Source organism: Chrysochloris asiatica, unplaced genomic scaffold, assembly GCF_000296735.1.
Source record: "Chrysochloris asiatica unplaced genomic scaffold, ChrAsi1.0 scaffold00037, whole genome shotgun sequence".
NCBI classification, from domain to species: domain Eukaryota; kingdom Metazoa; phylum Chordata; class Mammalia; order Afrosoricida; family Chrysochloridae; genus Chrysochloris; species Chrysochloris asiatica.
This window is the reverse complement of record NW_006408555.1, coordinates 21,483,576-21,498,246: the sequence shown is the minus strand read 5'-3', so window position 1 is coordinate 21,498,246 and position 14,671 is coordinate 21,483,576. Positions and strand designations below refer to the sequence as shown.

The following is a 14,671-nucleotide window of genomic DNA, read 5'->3' as shown; positions in this document are numbered from 1 at the left end:
GGGGGGGGGAGGCCCTAAGAGCTAGAATGTAAGAGAGGAGGAAAAAAAAAAAAACAACTAAGGATTTTCTCTCACCCTCTTGACTTCTGGTGTATGATCAGTAATGGACTACAAACCACAGGATTGGCAGTTCAAATCCACCAGCTGCTCCTTGGAAACCCTGTACAGGATCGCTGTAAGTCGGAAGTGACCCGATAGCACTTAACAACAACTCTAACCCTTAAGCAGTCCCTTTCCTGCTCCTCAGCCCAGAAAGAGAGGGCTTCTCGGAGCCCTTTCTGTTACACCTGGAAAGAACTTCCAAGTTTGAAGCTGCCTTTGAGTCCAAGCTGAGGACAAGAGATATGAACCATTACTTTTTTTTTTTTTTTTTAGTGTTTTATTATGAATCATATGATAGTTTACTTGGAAGAACATTAGTTTTACATTCCTCCTATGGTATATCGTTTCATGGCCATGGTTACAATCCCCTCCATGCACCATCAACCAACCAAAGGGTGCACACCCTGCAAGCCTGGAACCACTGCTTTTTCACTTGGCTGTTTTCAAAAGTAAACATGGTTTCTTTTCTTATGTATCTGTTGGAGTTCTTAAAATTAAAGTAATAGCAACAGTTTCTGGCTAAATTAAAAATTCCTGGCAAGGTGAGATAGTTTGGGGGAAATGCAGTAAAGATTTATTAGTTAAAAAAAACCCTAAATCTCACAAATGTAAGAAAAGCTTAATTAGCAGACTTTTAAAAAAAGTAAAAGAGACAGGGAGGGAGAAAGAGAAACTCAATGAGGCTGTTTGGGGAAGTAGGAATAGTCAAAACACCTTGACAAAGCTTTTTGTTTCTAAAAGTTCAAAGACAGTGTGCCTAATGCATCAGTCCCCATTAGGAATAGTGTTGTTAAGTGCCACTGAGTCAATTCTGACCCATCACGACCCTGGACAGGGTTTCCACGGAGTAGCCGCTGAGCCAATAGGAATAGAGGCCCTTTATTTAAAGATCCACCAAGACCATACAACAGGGAGGACTAAAAGAAAATCAAGGTGCTGCTGTTACCAAAGGTACAGCAGAGATGCTACACAGAAAAATTCACAAACACTTCTTCAGCAACATGTGGTACATGTTGTCCTTCCCTATTTTCTGAATAAATCTAACTGAGGAATCTTTAGTAATGAAAAGTAAACCAATGTAGTCTCAGTATAACTTACAGAAAGTTTTCAAACTCTCTGGTCTCAAGGTTCCTTCCTACTCTTAAATGATAATCATTGTTAAGTGCAGAGTCCATTCAGACTCACAGGGACCCTAGGTTTCTGAGGAGTGGCTGGTGAGTCTGAACTGCCAGCCTTGCATTTCAAACCGACTTTGTGGTCCAGTGTTTATCCTATAGCACACACCAGGATTCCTAAATGTTAATGAGGAACCCAAAAAGCATTTGTTTATGTGGGTTATATCTACTGATATTCTCTGTACTCAAAATTAAAAACAGAAATTGTAATGAATATTAATTTATTACAAAATAACTCACTACATAAAAATAACTTTTCTATGACAAGCTTAATGAGAAGTATGGCATTGTTTTATATTTCTCTTTAATATCTGCTGTAAGAGAAGGTAGCTAGATTCTCCTATTGCTTCTGCAGTCATTCTGCTGTAATACATTGTTTTGATTACAAAAGATGAAAAATCTGGTCTCTCAGATATGAAGACAGCTTTTTTCCAAAAACTGTGGGTTTTCTTCTTTGATTCTATAGCAAGTGTTGCCTAGGAAACTTTTCATGCTCTGTCACATTTCAATACCTTACTCTATCTTGCACTTATCTATACTATTTGTAACAGCACATAGTGATCATTTGGAAAAAGTTGGTTGACTGAATTACACTATCTTCCAAATGTTGACACATCCATTAAAAGAATTTTAAAACACATTTGTTAATATCACTACCAAGCTCATCAGAAAAGCCTAAAGTACTGAGAAGCTCTCAAGCACACGAATACAAGTTTTCTAAATTTTTAATTTTCATTTAAAAGTTTGAATTTTATCACTGGCAACAAATACTGATGATGTTTTTCTTGAAGGGTTAGGTTTACTTTGTTCATTTTCAAGAAAATGACTGCCAAAACCCCATGTCTTTATAACCATAGTTTGTCAGACTTCTTTCAAGTAAAAAAGGTATTCCATTAAAAAAAAACAACAACAAACAAACCATCAAGCAACAAGCAGCTAGTTGAACTTAAACTCAATCATACAAATGCTTTTTCCTCAAGACAGCCATGTTTTGCTGTGCACTGGAAATGCTTTATGCACACTTTCTATTTCATCACACAAAATACAAAGGAGGTGTTTTCTCAAGGATCTAAATTTAGTAAAAGTAGTAATTTTCCCTGTTTCATCGAAGACATTCCTAATTGAAACTGGAATTTTTAAAATTAAAAATGGCAAGGAAAAAATACAATCACTTCCTACTAATAAAACTGACCATAGCTTTAAGCAGTTTTCCCCATAATTGTTTTAGACCACAGGTGCTAGTCAGTGTAGTCCAGAGGCATTGTTATGTAAATAGTTGACCTCAAGGATCCCAGGCAAATGCCCCAAAGACTTCCAGTGATCCCAGACTTTACATTTAGAACTTCCAGCTTTACAAGTAATGTATTTGAATTTTTTTTTAATTTAATATATTTTCAGTATCATTTACTACCTAGGAGATGAAGTAATTGAAGTAGCCAGCCTCTAAAAATGGCCCACTGTAATCTCCACCTCCACATTAGGCTAGTTTCAATGGCCATATCTATACTTTAGATGAAAATAAGTTCTACTACTTGAAGCTACCTGAGTCATGTGTCACAAAGGCAGTCCCAAATCCTATGCTAGCATTTCTTTTGGCAAACTATCAAAACCAGCCTCCTAAGATTGCTGTTTTTCTAGCTGGTAGATAACCCCAACACCTGATTCTAATACTTTTGCTCTATGCCTCTTTCTATAGAAAGACTGTTATAGGAAAACAATAGCAAAAGTCAGTCTCACATTGCCCAAGGCCCCAGCTATTCTCCAAGGTGTACTATAAACCAGGATGAACAAACCCTAAAACTACAGTTGCTTCTAACCCTTTTATAGTGTTCTGGAATGGTGCAATAACCTCCAAATGCCAGTCTTCGAAGCCACCCCATTTCTTGAATACTATGGCCCCTTTTGCTAAGGCTACAGGGAGGACACCAAAATCTCAAAAGCTGACCACCAAACACTAATGTTGCTTTCCAAGCGCAGAAGGTATGGAACAACACTACATCAATGTGTGTGTCAATGGGTGCAAATGCTTGAAATGCCCCTGCTTTTCTTCCACCCCAAGTAGAAAAAGCATTTGTATCCTCAAAGACCTTTAATTTCTGTCAAAAGAAAAAAATTATAATAGATCCTTACAGCCTCCTTGACCAGTTTTCTACTGGACTCGATCACTGTCTCTGTCAGAGTAAATTCCGTTTTAATCATCTCCAGCACATTGATAGCTGATTCCAGTGGTGTGAGCTCAGCCTCCATATCAAAGGAACAGTCTAGGACAAAGAACAATTTTCACTTTAAGCAATTTTTTAAGGAGTGGAAAAGTTGTTTGAGAACTTTTATTAGTATGTTATGCACATATAGTTAAGATTTGCATTCATTTTGCTGACCTAAAACAAAAGGCTCACATAGTTTCAACAGCTGGGAGAAAATATGAATGCAATGAATGAAATCAATGACTGTAACATGACCATCAATATGACACAGGTAAAAAACGAAATTGTAAATTAGTGTCAGCACATGCCTCTCAAATTTCATGATATACAGTCTCCTGAAGTCCAAGTGGCCAGAAACTGAAGACAGCTTGCTAAACAGCTGTCCAGTTGAATTCAGAAATAGATGTGCTCACACCCTGGAAAACAGTCTACCATAGGGAAAACATATCCACTTTAACATAACTCTTCTTGAACATCAAAACAGTTCAGGCAAGCAAAAAACAGGTGGCAGGAAATAAAACAGAAAAGCAATCAAGAGAACCTTAACTCAAGAAGAAAATTGGAGGTAGAGAACAGACCCGTCATAAAATGAAAATAACCACTGTGATGATGGAAACCTTAGTAGCACATTTTTAACCCGGAATCCTTCAATTCCGGATATAAGTTTGAAAACAACAACAGCCCTACGTAATCAAGCCCAGCGAAGAACACAGAAATAGCCATACCTAAATTTTCCCCTTCTTCAATGCGCGATAGACACTGCATAACCCGCAGCAGCCGGGATACGGTATGCTCCTTCCCCAAGGGCCTGACAAGCAAAGCTGGGAAAGAAGAGATCGTTGGCTCGTCGGCCCCCAACACCAACACCCGATCCTCACGGATTCCCTTCCCCGGGGCTCCAGTCCCCTTCCGCGAGTCAGTTCTCACCCTGCATGATGTCCCGGATCTGCCTGAAGTCCCCATACCGGCTACCCCGAAAGGCCCGCAACGCCTCGTGGAAGTAGAACTTGAGAACCCAGCGGTTGACCGCTGCCTCCAACCTAGCCTCCCCCGCGCCCCGCCCCGCGGCGCCCCCCAGGCCCATTTCGTGGCGCCCACGTCTGGCCCGCCCGCCGCTGCGAGACGCTCGGCGGCCGGACGACCGCCCGTTGCCGCCGCTGCTCCCGCCTCCTCCCGCCATCGTGTGCGATAGCCGCGCGCCCTCGCCACCGAGCGGCTTCCTCGGCAGTGACGCCTATGGGTCACGCACGACGCCCGATCCGGAAGCGGGTCCCGGCGGCCATGATGGGGACGGTGTTCTGAGGCGCCCGCGAGCTTTGCGGAGGGAAAGAAATGCGGGCCCTCAGGCCCCTTATCGGACACCGTTGTTTCCGGTCTGTCTACCGCAGTGCCTGCTGGGACTTGAAGGCCACATCTTGAAAACAAACCATGCTTTCCAGTTTAAGTATGTGTCATGGAGTTGATTCCTACTCTGCGACCCTGTGTAGGGTATCAGACGCTGTAAAATGTTGCGAGATATTTCTCCTGTTGTGTGACTGATAGGTTCCAACCGCCGACCTTGTGGTTGCAGTCGGTGCTTATCCTACAGAGCCACCGCACTCCCTGGGTTTCCAGTATATTAGTCTGTAAATGCTTTTACCTTGCTTTGGCAGAGTAATATAGTCTGCGCGGGAGAAAGATGAGGCAGTCGGCTTCTGTAAAAGATTCATATAGCCTCAGAAGCGCTATAGAGCTACTCTGCCCTGCGGAGTTATTTTGAATCGGAATCAACCCCACGGCACTATGTATTGGGTGATACTATGGGAAAGGAGCCCTGCTGTGCAAGTTGGTAGCTTGAATCTACCAGCGGCTTAGAGGGAGAAAGGTGTAGCAGCAGTTGTTGTTGTTAAGTACCTTCGAGTTGGTTCCGACCCATAGCGGCCCTGAACAGGGTTTCCGAGGCTGTAAATCTTTACGGGAGCAGAAAGCCTCATCTTTCTCCCGCGGAGCAGCTGGTAGTTTCGAACTGCTGACCTTGCGGTTCGCAGCCCGATTCATAACCACTACGCTACCAGAGTTTGTACAGCCTTGGACACCCTATGTTTTCTACGCTGCAGGACCTCTGAGACTGCATGGACTTAAAGGCAATGGAGTCTTTATCACTAGAAACTCATATACATATACGTATTACATATTTAAACATAAATCTGTGCATCTTACTAAATATTTTTTAAACTGTTTTATTACGAATTATGTGATCGTTTGCATGGGAGCACATTAGCTTTATTTTCATCCTATCTTATATCATTACATTGCCATGGTTACAATATTGTCCATGCATCATCAACCAACCAAAGGGTATACCCCACAAACTTGCCCCCTGGTCTTCAGCACACAGTCCCTCTCCCTCTCTGGATCTAGAGTCCCCAGCCACTCCATCTCTCCACTTCATCATCTCTGTCTCCATCTCTGGCATCACTTGTTTCTCTGGGTGGGTCCTGCACTCCGCTTTTCTCCCTTGATGGTCCCAGGGGCCTCTGCTCCTGGACTGCAAAGTGAACCGCTTCCTTCCTTTTGCTACAAAACATCTACCTTTACATTTCCAACCCTCAGAGTCAGTCCTGATATTAATTATTCACTATTATACCGTATGAGTGCTATCCCCATCTCATTTCATCAGCCCCGAACAGACAGATTAGATACTACTCAGTGGAGATTCTACCTTCCTCATTGCCCTCTGGATCTAGACTCCTCTTGAAAGCTTGTAAGCCAGTCACTTCCTGCCTTTGTAGCTCACCCACTTTGGGTAGCCAATGTCCAAGTTGCCCATCCGTGTCTACCCTGTGTATTGAAGGGGTGGGAATGATTCTAGCTGTAAAGATTCGGTCCCTCTTTTGAGTTACTGCATCCATAGGTGTAGGTCAAGTTCATCAAATTGTATCAGATTACTCTTTTTTTCCTCTGCTTTTATCTTCTAGTTAAGCTCTGATCATCCAGCCATTGAAGCCAGGTCAAGTGGGTATTATCTGCAAGTGTGGGTGTTCTTGTGTATACGCCCTCACTTCTTATTAGCTAGATGCTTCACTCTCCTCTGTAGTCCTCTGTGGCTATGTCACTGACTCTGCAACTAGGAGTCCCCAGGTCTTGCCATACTGCTGGCCAACCAGATCTCCACCCATGTTCACATTAGTCTATTGAACGTGGTTGAACTTAGCTCGCAGCTTCATTGCTGTTTTTCCCTCACTTCCCCTTATCGGTGACCAATGTAATCACCAGTTAGAGCATATGTCTGCTCGTGTATTCCCATTGAGTCTTAGTCTTGGAAGGGGATTGGCCCTGAGGGGACCCGACCACTTGCCTTCATGTCTCCTGGGTGAGCTACTTGCTTGTTCTTGTAGTAGTCAGTCAGACTATCATTATTGTTTTGTATTTTTCCTGTCAGTCTTTCTTTCAATAAGTGTCTCCTGTTCTTCTAGCCACTCCAGGCTGGTCTGGTCTGTTTGTCCTTTCCAGTGGAAACTTCCCACCTCAGAAGATTCTGGATGGGGTTCAGGATTCCACCTGTGGTCTTATGTAATGCAGAGGCTCCACAGGAAGCCTGCTTCACTGGGTACTTTGTAGCCCCATTTCAGGCATTCCAATCAGTTATAGGCAGAAGACGGACTTATAAGCTTTCCATGGTGATATTTCTGGCAATTCCTTTCTCTCCCCCTCAAGTGTCTATTTTATGATGGTATGCAGGGGAAACCAAGATTCAAAAGATAGCCAAGTATCTTAACATTATTTCCCCCCTTTTGCCCATTCCAACCCTGTCTCAATCCCTGTATCCCAGAGCCCTGTTGTTTCAAGGTTGTGAATACATCATTATTTACCTCTGTCCCACATAGCCCATGCAAACCTGCCTAATTGTTTTCCCATATACCTTGTTCTTCCATTCCCCTCCCCCTTCTTGTGTATTGCCTTCCTCCCTAGTACCCAAAGGATCCTGTGTCTATATTCCCTACCCTGTGCTCTACCTTCCTCTCCCTCCCTTCACCCCACCCCACAAGTTCCAGTAACCAGCAAAGAGTCCTCCCTTCCCCCTTTAGTATGGGTTCTTTCCCTTAGTCTTTTACAGTAGAGGTCCTATGCAGTATTTCTCCTTTTGTGATTGACTAATTTCGCTCAACATAATGTCCTCAAGGTTCATCCATGTTATGTGATAGCTTACAGCTTCCTAGTTGCTCTTCAAGGTAACATAATATTCCATTGTATGTATGTACCACTGTTTGTTTATCCATTCTTCTGTGTTGATGGGCACTTAGGCTGTCTTCATCTTTTTGCTATTGTAAATTACTAAACATTTTTAAAACGGAAATGTAGTATAAGTGAAGAAAAGTTTGTTAATCTACATTTTAATAAATAATTACAAAGTAGAAGGCCAGGGTTACCACAGTCCACCTCGAAATAGAATATGACTGAGCACCCTGTTGTTGTTGTCATGTGCCATTGAGTCTGTTCCAACTCATAGTGACCCTGTAAAGGGTTTCTGAGGAGCAGCTGGTGAGCTAGTACTGCCGACCTTACAGTTCAAATGGCTTTGCAGTCTGCTGCATTAACACACAGAAGCACCACACCAGGACTCCAGGAACCCCTAAATGAATTGTTCATCTCTTCATATAAGAAAAGTTGCATTCTGGTTATACTTCTTCCTAGACAATTTGTTCATTCAAATGTTTCTATTCTTCTATGGGCTTCCTTATTCAATGTCCAACTTTCATCTGCATATGAGACAAATGAAAACACCATGGCTTGGGTCAGGTTCCCCTTAGTCCTCAAACTGACATCTTTGCTCTTCAAGATGTCTTTTGACATCTTGAAGGAGGTCTTTTGCAAATTTGCCTAATGCAATATGTTGTCACTTGATGACACTTAACAACAAGGTATGGAGTCCTGGTGTGGCGCTGTGGGTTAACGCGCCAGACTGCAAAACCATTTGAATGCGGTTCAAGCTCACCAGCTGCTTCTTGGAAACCCTATACAGGGTCGCTATGGGTCGGAATCACCTTGACAGCACTTAACAACAACAACAACAACAAAGTACAGTATTAGAAGTATTTCAATATGGAAGGTACAATGTGTTAAATGTGCAAATTGAGCATTTTAATCAATAACAAACTTCAATATAAATCCTGTCTGTTGTTGTTAAGTGCCGTTGAATTGGTTCTGATTCATATTGACTATATATATATAGGGTTTCCAAGGAGCGGCTGGTAAGCTTGAACGTTCAACCTTGAAGTTTAAACTGACCCCAAAGCCCAATGAATTAACCCACAGCACCATACCAGGACTCCACATTCAGTCTACTACCTTAAAATACCCCACTATATATAGTATTATACAATTTGTGCAAAAAACAAATATACATATGCACAGATACAGATTTCTTTTAATAGAAAACAAATGACACCAACCATGCTTCCCACAGCACTCTTTACCCAACTGGATAATTCATAACAATGGCCCCACAACTTAGAGACCATAGTCAATTGGGGCTTAACAAGTTCAGAGACAGAAAATGCTCAGAATACAGGTTTTTGATAAAGACAGCTTCTTCTGCTATGCCTGCAGGCAGCAGGTCTCTCTGTAGCCCTCTGTCCCCTGATCTGGCCTGTGTCCTATTCAGGCAATATTAGGGAGCTCTTTTAGGGCTGCTGGTAAATGCCCACAGGGCACAGCACTCAACTATAAGCATCTGTGTGAAGGCACTGGGCTCTAGTTCTGTGCATCAGCAAACCTCACTCCCCTCTAAAGTGCCTGGAGGCAGACACCCCACTCTGCAAGCAAGCCTCCTGCCCAAAGTCACTTGCTTCTTTGGTTGGGAAATCCACCACTAGTGTTCTGGCACTTGTTCCAAGGAGCACTCTGGTTGCACTTCTTCCAACATAGATCTGTTGGTTCTTTTGGCAGCCTATGGCATTTTCAATATTCTCCTCCAACACCATAACTCAAAAGCATCAATTCTTTTATGGTCTTCCTTATTCACTGTCCAGCTTTTGCATGAATATGAGGTGATGGTATTTGCATCTTAGTCCTCAAACTGCATCTTTGCTCTTCAACACTTTAAAAAGGTCATGTGCAGCAGATATGCCTGATGTAATATGTCATTTGATTTCTTGACTACTGCTTCAGTGAGTGTTGATAGTTGATCCCAAAAGAAAGAAGTCCTTGACAACTTCAATCTTTTCTCCATTAATAAGAATGTTGTTTATTGGTCCAGTGGTGAGGATTTTTGTTTTCTTAACATTGAGATGTAATCCATACCGAAGGCTGTGCTATTTGATTTTCATCAGTAAATATTTTAAGTCCTCTTCACTTTCAGCAAGCAAGGTTGTATCATCGGCATATCACAGGTTGTTAATGAGTCTTCCTCCAATCCTGATGCCACGTTTTTCTTCATAGAACCCAGCTTCTCAGATTATTCCCTCAGTATACAGGTTGAATAAATATAGTGAGAGAATACAACCCTGTGGCACACCTTGTGAGAAATAGCTGTTGGGGTGATCCATCTTCAGAATCAAGGAAATCTTGGGGGTAGCAGGTTGGTATGACAAAAGGGAACTCTGATAAGAAGAGACTAGTTGACCTACTTGTTGTTGTTAAGTGCCATCAAGTGTCGATTCTGACCCACAGCAACCCTGTATAGGGTTTCCATGGAGCAGCTGATGAGCTTGAACCACCAACTTTGCAGTTCAAATGACTTTGCAGTACGACACAGTGCAATACCAGGACTCCTGTTTGACCTACTAGACTCTTTTTTTTTTTTTAATTTTAATGGCTCAGTTGGTTATTTATTGGTATTACTGTGAACCTTTTTGTTAGGTGTAGGGAGAGGAGGTGAGACAAGGGAGAAAACTACGTTTATTGTGGAGTAGGTGACCTCCTTGGAACTTTGGACACAAGCTCCAAGATGTTTGTGGGAAATGGAATTTTTCTCCACAAACTTTTTTTTTTTCTTAAATGTTTTATTGTTAATTATGTGATAGTTTACATGGGAGAACATTAGTTTTACATTCATTCTATCATATATCATATCATTGCCATGGTTACAATCCCTTCCATGCAATCCTTCCCCCGTACCCCCCAGGTCTTCAGCACACAGTCGCTCTCCCTCTCTGGATCTAAAGTCTCCAGCTGCTCCATCGCTCCAAGTCATCATCTCTGGCTCCATTTCAGGCATCACTGCTTCTCTGGGTAGGGTCCCGCTCTCTGCTCTTCTCCCTTGATGGTCCTAGGGACCTCCGCTCCTAGACTGAAAAGTTAATCACCCCCCTCCTTGCTATAAAACATCTACCTTTACATTTCCGACCCTCACAATCAGTCCTGATAACAATTATTCACTATTGTATCACAAGAGACCCATCTGTATTTCACTGCATCAGCCCTGCCTAGTCAGATTGAATACTACTCACTGAAGATTCTACCTTCCTCCAGGTCCTCTGGATCTAGGTTCCCTCTTGAAAGCTTGTAAGCCAGTCACTTCTTGCCTTTGTAGCCTCCCGCCCCCCATTTTGGGTAGCCAGTGTCCAAGTTGCCCATCCCTGTCTACTCTGTGTTTGGAGGGGGTGGGAATGATTCTTGCTGTAAGGACTTGTTCCCTCTTTTGAGCTACTGCTTCCATAGGTGTAGGTCAAGTTCATCAAATTGTATGAGAATACTTTTTTTTTTCCCCTCTTCTTTTTACTTCTGGTTGAGCTCTGATCACCTAGTCACTGAAGCCAGGATAAGTGGGCCTACTAGACTCTTTTAAAATAAGAACACACCCATCAAGGAACTAGGGGAAGTTCATAGGGAGGGGGTGAAACTAACTTTAAATGAGAATGCTTCTTGTAAGGACTAGTAGGCCCCATTAGGGAAAGATTATAAACTCCAAAGTACCCAGTAAAGGGGAAATGAAGGAGGGGCTTTTTCCCAGTTAGGTTAATAAAACTCTGTCAAATGGCGTTGTGGTGCATCTGCCCCTCTGCCTGTGTCTTCCAGGCTGGGTGCCTGATTTTGCCAAATCAGATAAGGAAAACCTCACTTTTGCTAAAATGAGTACACATTGGATTACTTGAGCATTTGTCAGTATAGACAACGTTTCTCACATGGTGCAAGAATACAACCCTGTTGCACACATTTCTTAATTTGAAACCATTCAGCGTTCCCATGTTCTGTGCAAACAACTGCCTCTTGGTCCAGGTACAGATTCCTCATGAGCACAATTAACTGTTCCAGAATACTCATACTTCACCATGTTGTCCATACCTTGTCATGATCCACATAATCAAAAAGCTTTGTGTAGTCAATAACATGGCTAGTGTTGCGGTGGCTGCTGCTGTGTGCCATGGAGTGTGTTCCAACTCATAGCGACCCTGTACAGAGTTTCTGAGGCTGTAAATCTCTACAGGAGCAGAATGCCTCATCTTTCTCCCACAGAGCAACTGGTAGTTTCAAACTGCTGACCTTGCAGTTCACAGCCTGATTCATAACTACTACACTACCAGAGCTTGCAGTGAACTGGAAAAGGTAAAAATCATTCACTGCCCTCTCTGCTTAGGAGACAAGCTAAAATGCTTATCAGGTTACTGAATGGGATCAATCTTCCTGGTTTCCCACCTGCCCTCAAACAGCAGCCTAGCCCTTTCCTGACTCTGACCCCATATGGGCCTGTGTTGCCCTCCATTCCTGGCCCAGAATCTGGAGAAATTAGCTCCTCTGAGTTAGCCAGCTTAATAAAATCTGAAATTCTGCTTCACTTCTCCAAGTGGCCTCAGTTTCCTTGACTACAAATCTAAAACTGCTGTAACATTTGGTTCCCTGACCGGGAAACCGACCGCTCTGGCCCCTTAAGCCACTGGATCAGAGTCGGGGAGTGACTAATGGTGAGCTCCCCTCAAAGGATGAGACAGCAGGCCACCCACCACATTTGATGGTCCCTCTTCCTAGTGGGGACAGCCAGCTGTCACACCTACCTCTCCGGACTGGACTCAAAAGGAGAGATAGAATCAGAGAAACCAGCCAAGACTTCTGGAACAGGTATGGCCCCGGGGCCAGGGTTAAAACCCAGTCAGGCCTGTCCCTATGGACAGCTGGAAAGCTGATCCCCTTCCAAGGCCTCACCTAGAGGCCTCAGTCAGGGACTCCCCAAAAGAGGGGGTGGAACTGCCATAAACTCTGTGTAACTGTTTGAATGTGAGTGTGCATGTTACCGAAGTGTGGCTTGTCATGCCCAGTCTGTTCCATGGCTCTGGCTACAGAATCTGAGTAGGCCCTAACCTGCTGTTCCGTGACAACGTCATATTACATAATGGTGATTCACCCTCTCACCCTCGAGAGAAGGTGACTTGGCTTAGGGTTTATACAGGTGAACTTTAGCCAAGATGTCTATAAGTTCCTGAGAGGGAGGCGGCCAGACAGGCATCTGAGTGTACAACCCCCCTTGTCTGTTGAGTCACTGATCAAGGCCACTACATATACTTAAGTACAATGGGAATTCTCACGGTGAGCCAGCAGCCTTGGGATGTATGTTGATGGATTTTAAAAAAAGAAGTGGAATGGGATTTGTGATTCCAGAAAGCTGGCCTTTGGCCTATACTTGATTGGATTCATTAGAACTTTGAGGTGGTATCTTGAGCCAGAACCTGTGTTGAAACGTTTGCATTTGAAAAGATGCATGCCCACCCAGAGCTGGCCCAAGGCCATATGCATATGAATGGGGATAGTACAGAGTGGAGAAAACTTAAGTGCTTTAAAGGTTACTGTGTTTGATTACCTTATAGATATTGGTTTCTGTTTATTATTGTAAAAATATTGGGAATTATGATTACGGAAAGTTTGTAAGCTGGCCTTTGGCCTACACTTGATTGGATTCATTAGAACTTTGAGGTGGTATCTTGAGCCAGAACCTGAGTTGAGACATTTGCATTTGAAAAGATATGCATGCCCACCCAGAACTGTTGAAGATTTGTGAGTTAAAAAATAAATAAAATTAAAAAATAAGGGAGTTCTGGTGGGCAGGAATGCATAAGTGTGTCTGGTACCAGGCTGGTAGCGAATCTCATAGGGCTTAAAGAGACAGAAGGTCCTCACTGCTGGCGCAAAGTGGACTCCTGGTTCAAAACTCTCCAAAGCTTAGAGAGGATTGAAAATTTTAGTGAGAGAAGCAGCAAAGTCTGGATCTGTCTGTTGAATCTTTTCTTAGGAGTCTTTGGCCCTGTGTCTCCTGCACTCACCTCCGCCTTCACTTTGAGATCCCCTTTTGCTATATTGTGGGAGTACTCCTTGGGGCATTGTTGACAGGGAGTAATTTCCTAAAAGTGCCCTGTCTGTTTCTGTTAAGGTTAACCTCTGTATCTAAAATAAATATAGGCCTCAATCTGAAAGAAAAGTGCTGTAAACTGTAATTCTAACTGGTTTCTTTCTGGGTATCCTCCTATGACATCTAAGGAAATGGTGTTTTACTGTAATACAGCTTGGCCAATGTATGATCTAGATGGAGGGAAAATAACCTTTGAATTGATCCATAAAATTATTATACCATCTTACAGCTTGAATTATTAAACCACTGTCAGATTGTCTACTTGTTTGTAAAATTACTATTTTGTCCTGTATTTATGTTTAAGAAACTGAAAACAACCTGGAATTCCAGGAATATGTAAGTTACATTGTGTATATATACTATAATGCACTTATACTGCTAATATGAAAGCCAGGCAGAGGAAAGATGAATATTAGGTAAAAACAGTTCTAAGCAGGCCTGTACATGAATATACAAAGAGATATAAATGGTTACTTTTTGTGAAATACAGCTTTTGATTGTAACCATGCCTTATTACAAACTTTGATACCCCAGCCATTAGAGAAAATTATAACTTGACCTGGTGAACCTGCCGGCCATATTCATCCGCTGAGGAAAGCGGTTTGGAAGTGATTTCTCTATACCGTCCCTTTCTTGGGACCCATTTCGGAAGCGTGCTACTCGGAACAGAGGCAACGCAATAGCAATACCCTTCTGCAGATGCCCACAGGATTGAGTACGGAAGGGCAAGCCGCAGGATATTACTGGGCATGTACTTCTTTCTCTCTCTTGGACTTGTTATATAGGAAAAATTCAAATCCTTCTTATGGAGATGTTGTTGCTCAGTGCTGCCGGGTCGGTTCTGTCTCATGGTGACCCTGTGTGAGTTTTCC

General features: G+C 42.8%; 1 protein-coding gene across 1 annotated transcript in view; it reads right to left on the bottom strand.

Annotated features, from left to right (window-relative positions):
* Positions 1-4,762, bottom strand: part of TERF2 (telomeric repeat binding factor 2) — a 33,822-nt gene extending 29,060 nt beyond the window's left edge. Inside the window, exons 1-3 of the mRNA XM_006860207.1 lie at positions 4,409-4,762; positions 4,207-4,302; positions 3,408-3,538 (exon numbers count right to left, since the gene is read on the bottom strand). Of these exons, the coding sequence (XP_006860269.1) occupies positions 3,408-3,538; positions 4,207-4,302; positions 4,409-4,661 (480 nt within the window). The 5' untranslated portion in view covers positions 4,662-4,762. The remainder of the gene's footprint in view (positions 1-3,407; positions 3,539-4,206; positions 4,303-4,408) is intronic.
* Positions 4,763-14,671: the final 9,909 nt, after the last annotated feature.